Source organism: Doryrhamphus excisus, chromosome 13 (assembly GCF_030265055.1).
Source record: "Doryrhamphus excisus isolate RoL2022-K1 chromosome 13, RoL_Dexc_1.0, whole genome shotgun sequence".
NCBI lineage: Eukaryota > Metazoa > Chordata > Actinopteri > Syngnathiformes > Syngnathidae > Doryrhamphus > Doryrhamphus excisus.
In genome coordinates this window covers 19,470,038-19,486,855 of record NC_080478.1, presented here as the reverse complement: position 1 = coordinate 19,486,855, position 16,818 = coordinate 19,470,038, and the positions used below count along the sequence as shown (strand labels likewise).

The 16,818-nt window shown below is 39.9% G+C and overlaps 1 protein-coding gene across 2 annotated transcripts in view; it reads right to left on the bottom strand.

The window, feature by feature from the left end:
• LOC131140159 (gamma-2-syntrophin-like) overlaps positions 1-16,818 on the bottom strand; it is a 41,636-nt gene that overhangs the window by 14,309 nt on the left and 10,509 nt on the right. For both annotated transcript variants that reach the window (XM_058090329.1, XM_058090330.1), the window contains exons 2-11: positions 13,024-13,161; positions 12,868-12,924; positions 12,704-12,761; positions 9,712-9,755; positions 8,665-8,706; positions 6,744-6,831; positions 6,269-6,348; positions 3,854-3,978; positions 1,990-2,119; positions 502-540 (exon numbers count right to left, since the gene is read on the bottom strand). In XM_058090329.1, the coding sequence (XP_057946312.1) occupies positions 502-540; positions 1,990-2,119; positions 3,854-3,978; positions 6,269-6,348; positions 6,744-6,831; positions 8,665-8,706; positions 9,712-9,755; positions 12,704-12,761; positions 12,868-12,924; positions 13,024-13,161 (801 nt within the window). The remainder of the gene's footprint in view (positions 1-501; positions 541-1,989; positions 2,120-3,853; positions 3,979-6,268; positions 6,349-6,743; positions 6,832-8,664; positions 8,707-9,711; positions 9,756-12,703; positions 12,762-12,867; positions 12,925-13,023; positions 13,162-16,818) is intronic.

Here is a 16,818-nt window from a genome sequence, read left to right as displayed (position 1 = left end):
AATGTGGGAGGAAACCGGAGTACCCGGAGAAAACCCACGCATGCACGGGGAGAACATGCAAACTCCACACAGAGATGGCCGAGGGTGGAATTGAACCCTGGTCACCTCGCTGTGAGGTCTGCGCGCTAACCTAATAATAATAATAAATGTAATTATGTAATTTATAATGCACTTTACATCAAATAAATGATCTCAAAGTGCACATATAGCAGATTGTATGACACTTTTAGTTGTAAAATTGGACTGTTACTTGTAAAATACTAAAATACTCTGCCCCCCCCCCCCCCCGTCAATTTTGTTAAATCAATGCGGCCCGCGAGTCAAAAAGTTTGCCCACCCCTGCTTTAGACCTTAGACAACTGGTTAGATTGCCGTGATTATCCACAGTTACTAAGTCAGAGCACGCGTATGTATCATTTGCACAACGTTAGCATGGTTGTGTTGTGGGAAAGAAAGAAAAATTCTCCTGTCCAAATTTCACGTAGGCTAATATTTACACACCTGATCATGCGAAGCGCTGTATTTGTTGACCAAGTTGATCTGTGACAAAAAAAGAAGAACAGCAACATTATCGCCAAAGACCGCTGAGTTACTTATTCCGTTCCTGTTCCTGGACTGGTGCGTTTGTTTGGACACACTTCCCTCATTCTATTCAATGAGAAAGTAAGTCCAACCTTTTGAGTGGCAGTGGACACCACAATCCGGGGAACGGATTCCGGGAGGTTGATGCACGGATTGACCTGTCTCAGAAGAGACTTATTTTTGGGTTTTTCCGTAGCGATACACGCCCAAGGCAATATCCCGTAGCGAAACACCGAGCAAAGCTAAGATAAGAACGTTTACTCAGCATACACAGTCGGAAAATCATCCTGAATCCCACTCTGTCCTTCAAGCCCCGGATCTGATAGATCCCTCAAACGTCCTTCCTCCATCCGCGTCAGTAACGTTACAAGTTCCAGAAGCTAATATAACCTACAGACTGGATTACTGTAACATCATCCGCCATTCAAATATAGTAGAACTAAAAACAAATACTGTATTTTCAGTCTTCAATAGAGTCTTCAATATTCCCCTGATCATAATCACTACAGTTTCTTTTGGTTTCCAATCACTTTCTACAACCTTTCACGGTAAAATGCATGAAAAGACTTACATCAGGGGTGCTCATTAAGTCGATCGCGATCTACCGGTCGATCGCGGAGGTGGTACTGGTCGATCGCGGCGTGACATTAAAAAAATATCATCCCAGCATCAATGCCGTCACTTGATTGATATACAGGGCAGCCATTCAGATGACAACTGAATGTTGCCCTTCGGGCGACCAATCAAATCAAACAACGTCTCTAAGTGCAGCAGAACTTACGATGTCAGCCTATCATCCATCCCCGTTACTTGATTGACATACAGGACAACCAGTCAGATGACAACTGAATTTTGACCTTTAGGTCACCGCTCATGCGTAAACAACGATGCAAAGTGCTAAGCTAGTCGGCTAATTGCGAGATTTTAAAGCCCTCGCTAAAGTTTATGGTCACTAAAATGTGTGAAGGAGCTGGACCAAGTAAAAAGGCAAAAACTGGACCAAGTAAAAAGGCAAAAAACATATCACTTCCATACGGATATGGAATATTATACGGATATTATGATACGGATATTATCCATGACTGATAAACATTCAGAAGTGTGCTTGAGGCTGGCTATCAGCAGCTACTGTCCGGACTATGCATCCCTGGCTGGTTCAATTCAGTGCAAGTCATCAAAGTAAACTCAGGTAATTACAAAAAATGTTAATAGTTAATTATGTGTGTTTTGCAATATTGGCTCATTTGGTTATGTAAGGTACATCAACATACATTGTACGTACAAATAATCCTCAATACATTTGACAATAAATAGATGTTTTGCATTTTTGTAGTGGGTAGATCATTTTGACTCGGTCATTTTAAAAGTAGCTCGCATGCTGAAAAAGTGTGAGCACCCCTGACTTACATTCTCCAGGGTCAAGTCACTGATCTTTGTTGATATTGCTTGGATCCAGTCCGTGGTTTCAGCTGCATTGCAAAATTGAAGAATATTGGGCGTGGATCCATTCAAGGCAAGCACTTCAAATGTATTGGACCTGCAAAAGTGCAGAGGTCAGAAAAGAGGCGAGAGCGATGGAAAGGATTGACAGCTTTATCGCATTGACTGGACTTATTTAGCTCAGTAGATACAAGTATGTGTTTTTTTTAGTTGTCAATTGAATGCATCCCATAATCAGTTCCCAGTTCCACATGTCCAAAAGGAGTAGGAAGAAGCAAAGCTTATTAAATCCTACCCCTCCATCTGGTACTTTTACAATCTGTAACAGTTACATTTGTTCACTTCCTGCTTTCCTAATATAATTTAAGTTTTTTTTAAATTTTTTTTAATATAATTAAAAAAAAAAAATTATTTTGTTGTTATTTTTTATGGTTTAATTTCATTTGAACATGCATCAGATTACAATTGAGTGCATCCCATAATCAGTTCCCAGTTCCACATGTCCAAAAGGAGTAGGAAGAAGCAAAGCTTATTAAATCCTACCCCTCCATCTGGTACTTTTACAATCACTAACTGTTACATTTGTTCACTTCCTGCTTTCCTAATATAATTAAAAAAAATTTAATGTGTTTTTTAATTTTTTTTACTAATTTTTTTTAATGGTTTAATTTTATTTCAACATATAATTATACATATAATTTAAGTTTTTGTTAATTTATTTTTTTTTAATTTAATTTTTTAATGTGGTTTTTAATTGTTTTTATTTACATTTTTTTAATGGTTTAATTTCATTTGAACATGCATCAGATTACAATTGAATGCATCCCATAATCAGTTCATAGTTCCACATGTCAAAAAGGAGTAGGAAGAAGCAAAGCTTATTAAATCCTACCCCTCCATCTGGTACTTTTACAATCAGTAACTGTTACATTTGTTCACTTCCTGCTTTCCTAATATAATTTAAGTTTTTTTAAGAAAAATGGCTGCGATTGAATAAGTTAATTACTTTCATAATGTAAAAACTTACATAGACACGAGATGTTAGCATGCTAACAGTTAACATGGATTTAACAGCAAGTGCAGCATTGCAGTTCTGGCATCAGCTCTGCCAGCATTCACATACAATTTGTCCAGAAATTGCACATTTTAAGTATTTGTGCCAAGTAAGGAATAAAGTGCCATGTATTAAAAAAAAAAAAAAATCCAAAGTAAGAAATTAATAACATGGACTGACATCAATGTCGGAAAACTGTATCCCTGTCAGAAGGCGGCTTAAGCCAGTCCAGTACTACAATCCTCCGTCACAAGAAGCAGAGAGAGGCTACTCTTTCTCAAAATTGCTTTGCTAGCAGTGTTCGATGCCGTTTCATGAGTGCATCATATGCGATCCTTCTCCCTCACAACACAAACACACTCATAGTATAAACAAAATGGCAAGGAAAAAAAGGGTGAAATGTTGATATTAATAATTCATAATCATAAAGATTTGTCTTTGTCAGCAACCTTGGTGGTTTCCTTTCACCTTCTTCTTCAGACCTCGCTAAAGTGGCGACGCATTCAATAACTTATAAGTGAACTACTGTTAAGATTGCATTAAAAAATATATTTAGTCGAGTTAAATCGGATTAAAGAAGTCTACAAAGCGAAATCGATATACATATTCCGATACATATTCCGCCCTTAAAGCGACACTGACCTTTTAAGCCGTTTATGCCTGTGCATACGTATCGGCGTTAACAACGTCTTGTCTAAAGGAACAGCGCTTGCTAAGACAACAACAGTGCTGACTGCACGTTAAAAAGTGGATTCTATCACGGCGGATAACGCTTACCTTAATTCATCCGTGCCGGTTTTATATCTGGAGACTCTGGCCATCAACAAGGGCAGCGAGACGGCGTCCATCCAGCGTTTCTCATACTTTGGTTCATTAGCTGAGGGGGAAGGAGGCGATGAAGCCTAGAAGAAATAAATGATCTTCTTAAGTCTCGGCGATTGGATTATATAATAATAATAATAATAATAATAATAATAATAATAATAATAATAATAATAATAATAATAATAATAATAATAATAATAATAATAATAATAATAATAATTCCACCCTCGGGCATCTGTGTGGAGTTTGCATGTTCTCCCCGTGCATGCGTGGGTTTTCTCCGGATACTCCGGTTTCCTCCCACATTCCAAAAACATGCTAGGTTAATTAGCCACTCCAAATTGTCCATAGGTATGAATGTGAGTGTGAATGGTTGTTTGTCTATATGTGCCCTGTGATTGGCTGGCCACCAGTCCAGGGTGTACCCCGCCTCTCGCCCAAAGACAGCTGGGATAGGCTCCAGCACCCCCGCGACCCTCGTGAGGAAAAGCGGTAGAAAATGAATGAATGAATGAATGAATAATAATAATAATAATAATAATAATAATAATAATAATATAATAATACATTTTATTTGTATAGCGCAGGGGTCTTAAACTCAATTTACTTGGGGGCCACTGGAGCTAGGGTCTGGGTGAGACTGGGCCGCATCAGGTTTTCCAAAAAAAAAAAAAAACTAATTTATTAAAAACAAAAAAAATTATAAAAACATCACTTTGGTTCCAATTTTCTACAATAAAAGCTCTGATAAAACATTCCACTGTTCTCAAATATCTTACTTTTTATTTTTCTACACAAAATAAGATGAAAAATAAATAAACAAATCAAGAATAAAGAAAATCAATCAGTAATAAATAAATATAATAATAATAATAAAACGGCAAATAATAAAAACTTAATAAACCACATATAGTTGGTGGGTAGACAATTTTTTTTTTCATATTAAAATGAACAAAGCATTATTAGAGCCCTGTAGACATGACAAAACACGACTATAGTCACATTTATACTCTTTTTATTTACAACATATTGCGCAACTGCAGGGTCTTGAGACACATGCTAACTCGCAAACTAGCGAGCCAGCGACCTAAACGGTAGCCTTCAAGTTATTTCCTTTCAACTTGAATAGCCAAAAACTTACCACTTCCACACGGATAGGGAGGATAACTATTAACAGTTATTTAACCTTTAACATGAACATGAATCAAACGTAATAATTTTTTCTGGGTACATGATACCATACAGCATCCATATCAAACTTGCGCGGGGGTCGCACTAACATTAAACTTTCATATCAAGGCGGGGGCCTCAAACTAGCGTCCTGCGGGCCACATTTGTGGCTTTAAAAATGTAAATCTCCAACAAAATGGCGGGATATTTTGAGAAAGTGTTCGGAATATTATTTACTTTATCTGGGTGCCATAAGCACACGTCCAGTCTTTTAGTTAGTGGTTCTTTCAGACGCCAGATTGTTCCTGTGCTTCCATGTTCCACGGAACGGTGTTCAATGGCTGGGATCTGCACTTCAGAAGGCAGCGGATGTGGCTGGAGGGGACCCAGCAGAGGCTGGCAAACCTGCTTTTCATTAACCAAGCTTTAACCAAGGTGCTTTTTGTTGTTTTGCCTTTTGCGGAACGGCGGTCTAGTGGTTAGCGCGCAGACCTCACAGCTAGGAGACCCCGAGTTCAATTCCACTCTCGGCTATCTCTTTGTGGAGTTTGCACGTTCCACCCCGTGCATGCGTGGGTTTTCTCCGGGTACTCCGGTTTCCTCCCACATTACAAAAACATGCTAGGTTAATTAGCGACTCCAAATTGTCCATAGGTATGAATGTGAGTGTGAATGGTTGTTTGTCTATATGTGTCCTGTGATTGGCTGGCCACCAGCTGGCCACCTCCGTGAGGATAAGCGGTAGAAAATGAATGAACATTATTCCAACAGTAAAATATGGTGGTGGTAGTGTGATGGTCTGGGACTGTTTTGCTTTAACGGAACGCCGTTAAATGGCTGAGATCTGCACTTCAGAAGGCAGCGGATGTGGCTGGAGGGGACCCAGCAGAGGCTGGCAAACCTGCTTTTCTTTAACCAAGGTGCTTTTTGTTGTTTTGCCTTTTGCGGCACGGCGGGTCTAGTGGTTAGCGCGCAGACCTCACAGCTAGGAGACCCGAGTTCAATTCCACCCTCGGCTATCTCTGTGTGGAGTTTTTGTTGTTTTGGCTAGTCACGTTTTATGCTAGTTTTTGTACATATTCTCTATGTGAGCTTTTATTAAGGACTCTTAATGTTTTGCTTATTTGCTTTCTTTGTCTTTGTGGAGTCCAAAAGCAGAATCCCTGGTCTACAGAACAGGACTAAATTATATCTTACTGTGTTTTCGCTGCCATTGAAATGTGAGCCGCAGTCAAAGAGTGACGAGGATTCACCGCTGTTATCAGCAGATGGAGAACCTGTGAGGAGAAAACAGGAACGACTAAAATTACACGGTGGACTAGTGGTTGGCCACACAGTCAGGAGATCTCGGTTCTACGGTTTCTTCTCACATTCCAAAAACATGTTCCGTTCCTGTGATAATTGCGCGTGATAGGTGACCTTCAAATTGCACACAGTCCATATTGCAGATCTACTGTTATTATTTCTGCAGTGTTTTTTAATAAAGCTTTGTTTGTGCAGCTGAAAGCGTTCCCTGAAATATGGATGGCTGTGGGCCATAGACGGTACAGTCAAAGTAGACAAGTTGTGATTGTAAATCTTCACCCTCAAAGAAGCTCAATATATCAAAACAAACTCCAAGGTTGCTTTATTATAACATTTAAAAAAAATGTATCGAATGCGGGACGCTTACCAAGAGGCAATTTCAGAAAAGACGGAACTTCCCGTAGATAGCGAACAGTGATGACGACCTCATCGCCGGCCGTGCGCAAGAGGTGAACCTGACAGGATGACAAAGGGGGACATAGATGAAGAAATGTAGTGTCTCCGATATATTGATATGGATGCTGTATGGTATCATGTACCCAGAAAAAAATTATTACGTTTCATTAATGTTCATGTTAAAGGTTAAATAACTGTTAATAGTTATCCTCCCTATCCGTGTGGAAGTGGTAAGTTTTTGGCTATTTAAGTTGAAAGGAAGTAACTTGAAGGCTACCGTTTAGGTCGCTAGCTCTCTAGTTTGCGAGGTCCCCTCCAGCCACATCCGCTGCCTTCTGAAGTGCAGATCCCAGCCATTTAACGGCGTTCCGTGGAACATGGAAGCACAGGAACAATCTGGCGTCTGAAAGAACCACTAACTAAAAGACTGGACGTGTGCTTATGGCACCCAGATAAAGTAAATAATATTCCGAACACTTGCTCAAAATATCCCGCCATTTTGTTGGAGATTCACATTTTTAAAGCCACAAATGTGGCCCGCAGGACACTAGTTTGAGGCCCCCGCCTTGATATGAAAGTTTAATGTTAGTGCGACCCCCGCGCAAGTTTGATATGGATGCTGTATGGTATCATGTACCCAGAAAAACATTATTACGTTTGATTCATGTTCATGTTAAAGGTTAAATAACTGTTAATAGTTATCCTCCCTATCCGTGTGGAAGTGGTAAGTTTTTGGCTATTTAAGTTGAAAGGAAATAACTTGAAGGCTACCGTTTAGGTCGCTAGCTCTCTAGTTTGCGAGTTAGCATGTGTCTCGAGACCCTGCAGTTGCGCAATATGTTGTAAATAAAAAGAGTATAAATGTGACTATAGTCGTGTTTTGTCATGTCTACAGGGCTCTAATAATGCTTTGTTCATTTTTATATGAAAAAAATCATTTGTCTACCCACCAACTATATGTGGTTTCTTAAGTTTTTATTATTTGCCGTTTTATTATTATTATTATATTTATTTATTACTGATTGATTTTCTTTATTCTTGATTTGTTTATTTATTTTTCATCTTATTTTGTGTAGAAAAATAAAAATTAAGATATTTGAGAACAGTGGAATGTTTTATCAGAGCTTTTATTGTAGAAAATCAGAACCAAAGCAAAGTTTATTCATTTTTCTGTTTTTAATAAATGCGTTTTTTTTTGTTTTTTTTTTCATCGCCGGTCGTGCGCAAGAGGTGAACCTGACAGGATGACAAAGGGGGACATAGATGAGGAAATGTAGTGTCTCCGTGAAAGGTCGGCGGTGAATTTGCGATAAATTAGCAGCGATGCATACAAAAACAATTTGGATGCATTCTCCCGTTAGCATGCAATATGGCGCACGTCAAAGCAAAATTTGAGCATGCGGACTCTATGTAGCACTTTTAGCGCAGGAGGAACTTTTGTTGTGTGCGGGGCTGCGTCGGACGCGGGATGAAACGGGCACCGAAGAGAGAGTCGCCTGCATCTTGCGCTTCAGAAGGCAGCGGATGCGGCTGGAGGGACCCAGCAGAGGCTGGCAAACCTGCTAAAACTTTCATTCAGGTTTTCAGTTAATAACATGAGAAGACTAGAAATGAATGCATTGTGAAATACTAAACGTGAGTTGTGGATACCAGCATGTTATTTATGTTTCGGTAAAACAAGCCTATTAGCTTGAAATAAGCTATGAAAATAAATGTTACAATATTTACACTGCATGTATTTGATGGACGATTTCACTCATGGATTATCGGGATCGGTATCGGCATCACAAAATCTTAATCGAATAATCCCTAAATCTACCCAATCTGAGTAAGCAATGCGATAGGATGCCCCTGGGTAAATAAACAGATGGAATTGAACAAAATATACTCACAACTTGCTCATGAGTACAATGCTCCACGTTTATGCCGTTGACCTGCAGAAACCAAAACAGGACAGAAATGAACTTCCCTGCCATCTTCTGAAAAACTGATACAGCAGCTCTAAGGTACTGATGTACAAATATTGACTCTTCTATCCTTTGCCAACCACATTTTATAAAACCTTAGCAAACCATCACTGTTAATGCAAATAATGTGTGAGCATTTATTCCATTTATTACAGTTGAATTTTCTGTTCTAACATTCAACAAGGGCTGCACGGCGGACGAGTGGTTAGCGTGCAGGCCTCAGAGCTAGTAGACCCGAGTTCAATTCCACCCTCGGCCATCTCTGTGTGGAGTTTGCATGTTCTCCCCGTGCGTGCGTGGGTTTTCTCCGGGTACTCCGGTTTCCTCCCACATTCCAAAAACATGCTAGGTTAATTGGCCACAGGTATGAATGTGAGTGTGAATGGTTGTTTGTCTATATGTGCCCTGTGATTGGCTGGCCACCAGTCCAGGGTGTACCCCGCCTCTCGCCCCAAGAAGACAGCTGGTGACGACCCTCGTGAGGATAAGCGGTAGAAAATGAATGAACATTATTCCAACAGTAAAATATGGTGGTGGTAGTGTGATGGTCTGGGACTGTTTTGCTGCATCAGGACCTGGAAGACTCACTGTGATAAATGGAACCATGAATTATTGTTAAACTGTTCACAAATATGGGCTGCACGGTGGACGAGTGATCTCGCCGTGCATGCGTGGGGTTCCTCCCACATTCCAAAAACATGCTAGGTTAATTAGCGACTCCAAATTGTCCATAGGTATGAATGTGAGTGTGAATGGTTGTTTGTCTATATGTGCCCTGTGATTGGCTGGCGACCAGTCCAGTGTGTACCCCGTGCATCTCGCCCGAAGAAAGCTGGGATAGGCTCCAGCACCCCACTCGGTGAGGATAAGCGGTGGAAAATGAATGAATGAACTTTCAACAATCAATCCAAAAACTAGTTTTGGATTGATTGGATTGAAGCCGAAATGTTGAGGATTTTAAACAGTACCCACCTGCAGGACAGCATCACCAACAAACAGCTTCCCCTCCTGTTCCACTGTGAACATCCAGAAACATTACACTGAATTTTTTGTCATTCACAAGGTGCTTTGCATTGATACTTGATTGTTGAACGTAAAGGGAAAAATTGTGTGCATACGCACATTTTTCATAAACATTGTTTCAGTAGGAACCCTTTTAAAACTGAGACCCTGGTCTTTGGTGCGGGCCCAAAGTGGAGAAATAATGGCTTGACTGTTTCTTCAAAATTGAACAGGAACACTCTGTTCCCAAAGCAAACCAGCCTTCCTTTTTTATTGGTGTATTTACGGGTCACAGTTGCACGTGTCGGACAGGCTATTTATACAGTAGACGCGTGTTTGCGGTAAACTTGAATGATGCTGAGAAGATAATCCAAATGTCGTAACATTTTCTTCATCTCAGCAATTTAAATGTCAAGGTCGGAAAGTGCTTATTTTCCACAAAAGCTGATGTTCTTGTTACCAGGCACTTTCTATCTTCAACCGATTTGCTCATTTGAAGTCATATCAGATCGTCAATCAGTCACATTGATCATAGGCAGGGGTCTCAAACCAAATGTGGCCCGCAGGACACTAGTTTGAGGCCCCCGCCTTGATATGAAAGTTTAATGTTAGTTTGATATGGATGCTGTATGGTATCATGTACCCAGAAAAAATTATTACGTTTGATTCATGTTCATGTTAAAGGTTAAATAACTGTTAATAGTTATCCTCCCTATCCATGTGGAAGTGGTAAGTTTTTGGGTTTGATATGGATGCTGTATGGTATCATGTACCCAGAAAAAAATTATTACGTTTGATTCATGTTCATGTTAAAGGTTAAATAACTGTTAATAGTTATCCTCCCTATCCGTGTGGAAGTGGTAAGTTTTTGGCTATTTAAGTTTAAAGGAAATAACTTGAAGGCTACCGTTTAGGTCGCTAGCTAACTCTAGTTTGCGAGTTAGCATGTGTCTCAAGACCCTGCAGTTGCGCAATATGTTGTAAATAAAAAGAGTATAAATGTGACTATAGTCGTGTTTTGTCATGTCTACAGGGCTCTAATAATGCTTTGTGAATTTTAATCTAAAAAAAATAATTTGTCTACCCACCAACTATATGTGGTTTCTTAAGTTTTTATTATTTGCCGTTTTATTATTATTATTATTATTATTATATTTATTTATTACTGATTGATTTATTTTTTTAGTCTTGATTTGTTTATTTATTTTTCATCTTATTTTTCATCTTATTTTAACAATTTTTAATTTTTAATTTTTAATTTTTAATTTTTAATTTTTAATTTTTAATTTTTAATTTTTAATTTTTATTTAATTTAATTTAGACCAGGGTTCAATTCCACCCTTGGCCACCCTCTGTGTGGAGTATGCATGTTCTCCTCATGCATGCGTGAAATAATCTGAAAAAAATAATTTGTCTACCCACCAACTATATGTTTTATTATTATTATTATTATTATTATTATATTTATTTATTACTGATTGATTGATTTTCTTTATTCTTGATTTGTTTATTTTTCATCTTATTTTGTGCAGAAAATAAAAATTAAGATATTTGAGAACAGTGGAATGTTTTATCAGAGCTTTTATTGTAGAAAATTGGAACCAAAGCACTGAAAAAGTTTGTATATTTTTCTGTTTTTAATCAATGCGTTTTTTTTTGGAAAAGCTGATGTGGCCCAGTCTCACCCAGATGAGTGCAAACCTTGTCATGCACCAGTTTACTGTCATGGCGCAGACGCAGTGAAGTAAAACGCAAACATCGTCTGCTGTTTGACACATTTATAAAACGCGTGAAACTCCCACGGGACGACAAAAAGTCACTGGTTTGAAGAGTAAAGAGCCAGCTCAATAATGTCGGGTTAAAAGCTTTATCGAGCTCCTACGAGCCTCAAGAAGTACATTGATTTTCTGGTTTCTACTGTTGCTTGCTATTGTTCTCTGGGTTAAATCACTTGCTCAAGCCACTCTATGAAAAAAGTCGTTTTTATATCGGATTGGTACTCTTTTGGGCCAATATTCAAGGTTGGAATATCGGAAAAAGGACCGCATCTCGACATACAAAAACCCTATGATCAGGGGTCTCAAACTCAATTTACTTGTGGGCCACTGGAGCTCGGGTCTGGGTGAGACTGGGCCGCATCAGGTTTTCCGACAAAAAACAAAACAAACGCATTTATTAAAAACAAAAAATATATAAAATTTTGCTTTGGTTCGAATTTTGGTTCGAAGAAAAGCTCTGATAAAACATTCCACTGTTCTCAAATATCTTACTTTTTATTTTTCTACACAAAATAATATGAAAAATGAACAAATCAAGAATAAAGAAAATCAATCAATCAGTAATAAATAAATATAATAATAATAACAAAACGGCAAATAATAAAAAATTAAGAAACCACATATAGTTGGTGGGTAGACAAATTATTTTTTTTTCAGATTAAAATGAACAAAGCATTATTAGAGCCCTGTAGACATGACAAAACACGACTATAGTCACATTTATACTCTTTTTATTTACAACATATTGCGCAACTGCGGGGTCTTGAGACACATGCTAACTCGCAAACTAGAGATCTAGCGACCTGAACGGTAGCCTTCAAGTTATTTCCTTTCAACTTAAATCGCCAAAAAATTACCACTTCCACACGGATAGGGAGGATAACTATTAACAGTTATTTAACCTTTAACATGAACATGAATCAAACGTAATAATTTTTTTCCGGGTACATGATACCATACAGCATCCATATCATTAAACTTTCATATCAAGGCGGGGGCCTCAAAGTAGTGTCCTGCGGGCCACATTTGGCTCGCGGGCCGCATGTTTGAGACCCCTGCGTTAACATAAGATATGATACCAGAAAGCTAACACAAGAGGAACGTTAAAATCAGAAGTTGTGCTGCAGACTGCACTAATTTACGATATGAATTATTTTAAAAAGTGATATAAAGTCCATTCTTACCTACTTGAGCTTTGAATATCTTGGAAATAACCACGGGCACGTTATGCTCAGCACCCCCCTGGAAGGCAGGAGAGAAAAAGATGAAATTGACAAACACGTTTTTGCAAACAAAGCCCTTTTCATTTCCACTTTGATGTCTTCCAAAGCAATTCGGATGTGCTTACTTTGATGCTTAAGCCCAGACAGCCAGTCTCCTGTCTTCGGAGAACTACAGTTCTGTGCTTTAAAAAATGAGATTTTATTAGCAAAAGGGGCGTGCGAGGTAAAGAAATTATGCAGCTAATTAGAATACAAATATGAAACCTTTAAAAAGCGCTTACATTTACTTGAGATCGACTCCCCCCAATGCAAACCACGTCCAGTTTCTGGATGGTTAACACCTCATGGGTCAACTTCAGGCAGACGTCATAGGAATTGGTGGTCTCTTCATTGTACAGCAAAGCAATTCCGGATTTCAACTGTTGGAATTGAGAAGAAGCGTTGGTGTTTTGCAGAGGAAACCGATTCCGTAGACCAGGGGTGCTCACACTTTTTCAGCATGCGAGCTACTTTTAAAATGACCGAGTCAAAATGATCTACCCACTACAAAAATGCAAAACATCTATTTATTTTCAAATGTATTGAGGATTATTTGTACGTACAATGTATGTTGATGTACCTTACATAACCAAATGAGCCAATATTGCAAAACACACATAATTAACTATTAACATTTTTTGTAATTACCTGAGTTTACTTTGATGACTTGCACTGAATTGAACCAGCCAGGGATGCATAGTCCGGACAGTAGCTGCTGATAGCCAGCCTCAAGCACACTTCCAAATGTTTATCAGTCATGGATAATATCCGTATCATAATATCCGTATAATATTCCATATCCGTATGGAAGTGATATGTTTTTTGCCTTTTTACTTGGTCCAGTTTTTGCCTTTTTACCTGGTCCAGCTCCTTCACTCATTTTAGTGACCATAAACTTTAGCGAGGGCTTAAAATCTCGCAATTCGCCGACTAGCTTAGCACTTTGCATCGTTGTTTACGCATGAGCGGTGACCTAAAGGTCAAAATTCAGTTGTCATCTGACTGGTTGTCCTGTATGTCAATCAAGTAACGGGGATGGATGATAGGCTGACATCGTAAGTTCTGCTGCACTTAGAGACGTTGTTTGATTTGATTGGTCGCCCGAAGGGCAACATTCAGTTGTCATCTGAATGGCTGCCCTGTATGTCAATCAAGTGACGGCATTGATGCTGGGATGATATTTTTTTAATGTCACGCCGCGATCGACCAGCGATCGACCAGTACCACCTCCGCGATCGACCGGTAGCTCGCGATCGACTTAATGAGCACCCCTGCCGTAGACAATTGAACGTGTAAGCCCCCTTTTTGTCAATCAGCGCAGCTCGGGGTTAATTGCTTTGTTTAACGTAATGAATGTGTGAACACGAGTGCTTGTGATGGAAGTGATTGGCTTCTGAACCGTGACGGCACAACAGCAGGCGAGACAAAGACAAGAGAGCTCATTTCTTCCGTCGAAATGAAATGCATCTTATGCTCTGTGATCCCTCGCCGGTTCCCTTTCAGCACAAAACCGGAATGAAACGATCAAAATTCCAACAACTGCACCCCCTGAGCTTTTCCGATTAATTGGATTTCCAAAACGTTTTTTTTTGTCTGCCTGATTTATCAGCGAGTAGTGATGGCCCGGATGGATTTCTTTCAAGTTTTATACTGATTAAAGTCGCATGAACGCCAATGGAACCGCCCGGTTCTTCACCTCTCCAGTGTGGCAAAGCTCCAAAAATCTACTGCATGAAAGACAAGTTCAAGAACCTTCTTTTAAAACTTCATCCCTCAATCAGTTTTGGACGGTGCTTATCTTGTTCAGAGTCTCACGGACGCAGAAACACCTTGAACCTATCATCAGTCACATGACTGATCTAAGAGACAGAATCTTTTTGCTAGCGAAACTGATCATTCATTTTCTACCGCTTATCATACACCCTGGACTGGTGACCAGCCAATCACAGGGCACATATAGACAAACAACCATTCACACTCACATTCATACCTATGGACAATTTGGAGTTGCTAATTAACCTAGCATGTTTTTGGAATGTGGGAGGAAACCGGAGTACCCGAACATGTAAACTCCACACAGAGATGGCCGAGGGTGGAATTGAACTCAGGTCTCCTAGCTGTGTGGCCTGCACGCTAACCACTTGTGCAGCATACAGAACTCATTCATTCATTCGTTTTCTTCCGCTTATCCTCACAAGGGTCGTCAGGGGTGCTGGAGCCTATCCCGGCTGTCTTCGTGGCGAGAGGCGGGGTACACCCTGGACTGGTGGCCAGCCAATCACAGGGCACATATAGACAAACAACCATTCACACTCACATTCATACATATGGACAATTTGGAGTGGCTAATTAACCTAGCATGTTTTTGGAATGTGGGAGGAAACCGGGGAATGACGAGGAAAACATTCTAACTCCACACAGAGATGGTTGAGGGTGGAATTGAACTTGGGTCTTTTAGCAGTGAGGCTTGCGCGCTAACCACTTAACCACCGTGCAGCCCCTCTAGGAAAACATTCATTAATTTTCTACTGCTTATCGTCACGAGGGTCGCGGGGGTTGCTGGAGCCAATTCCAGCTGTCTTCACCCTGGACTGGTGGCCAGCCAATCACAGGGCACATATAGACAAACAACCATTCACACTCATGTTCATACCTATGGACAATTTGGAGTCGCTAATTAACCTAGCATGTTTTTGGAATGTGGGAGGAACCGGGGAATGACAAGGAAAACATTCTAACTCCACACGGAGTTGGCCGAGGGTGGAATTGAACTTGGGTTTTTTAGCAGTGAGGCTTGCGCGCTAACCACTTAACCACCGTATAGCCCCTCTAGGAAAGCATTCATTAATTTTCTACTGCTTATCGTCACGAGGGTCGCGGGGGTTGCTGGAGCCAATTCCAGGTGCCTTCACCCTGGACTGGTGGCCAGCCAATCACAGGGCACATATAGACAAACAACCATTCACACTCACATTCATACCTATGGACAATTTGGAGTGGTTAATTAACCTAGCATGTTTTTGGAATGTGGGAGGAAACCGGAGTACCCGGAGAGTACCCCAGGGGGCTAGAATTTTTTTTAATGTCCCCAGATTTGGAAAACACATAAAACAGTGCATACCCAAGCGGGAAGGACGTAAACAGTACTTGACAAGGGGGCAACAAATAAGTTGGCGGGGGGGGGGGGGGGGGGGGGGGGGGGGGGTCATTGATGAATTGCGTGCCAAGTATGTCGTTTATGCATAATCACAATCTAAACAGTCTTCAGCACTAAACTAGTCTTCAGGCTTTTCAGACGTACTATAAATAAATAAATGACAGGCGTTGCCAAGGGAAATTGTAGGACAATGCTTGCAAGTACAAAGATGTTTGCATGCACGGGGACATCAGGGAGAGAAGACGAGAAAAGTATCCTCGCATGCCTTAGCAAAGCATGGAAACACATTTAAAAAAAAAAAAATCCAATCTATGCCTTTAAGTTAGTACAGAGTTAAATCTGCATGTTTTTGACAATCTCATAACAAAAGATTATTCCCACCCTAGGATATGACTCAATAACTCAATATTTTAGTGAGCCCACCCCCTCTTTTGTTTGACATTTTTGTTACTTTCACTTTCACAAGCCGATAACGAGCATTTCCCCCACAATGCTTTGCTCTTTGAATTTTGTTTGTTCCAAATGCTTTAATCCAAGAATAGTCTCGGTGATTTGTCAGGTTTCTTCACTTCATTAATGCTACACAGAGTAAGCGTCAACTTTGGTTTGGATTCCCCCCGCGGTAATATAAATAAAATCATACAAAGATTAATAATATGTTTGTGGAATGCAGCAGGAATGATGAGAGGTGTCATGATACGACGCGACGCGACGCGACACGATACACAGGATCACCTGCTACTTCGGTACGTGACAAAAAAAAAACAAAAAAAAAACTTAAACTATATTATGAAAGCAGGAAGTGAACAAATGTAACAATTGGTGATTGTAAAAGTACCAGATGGAGGGGTAGGATTTAATAAGCTTTGCTTCTTCCTAC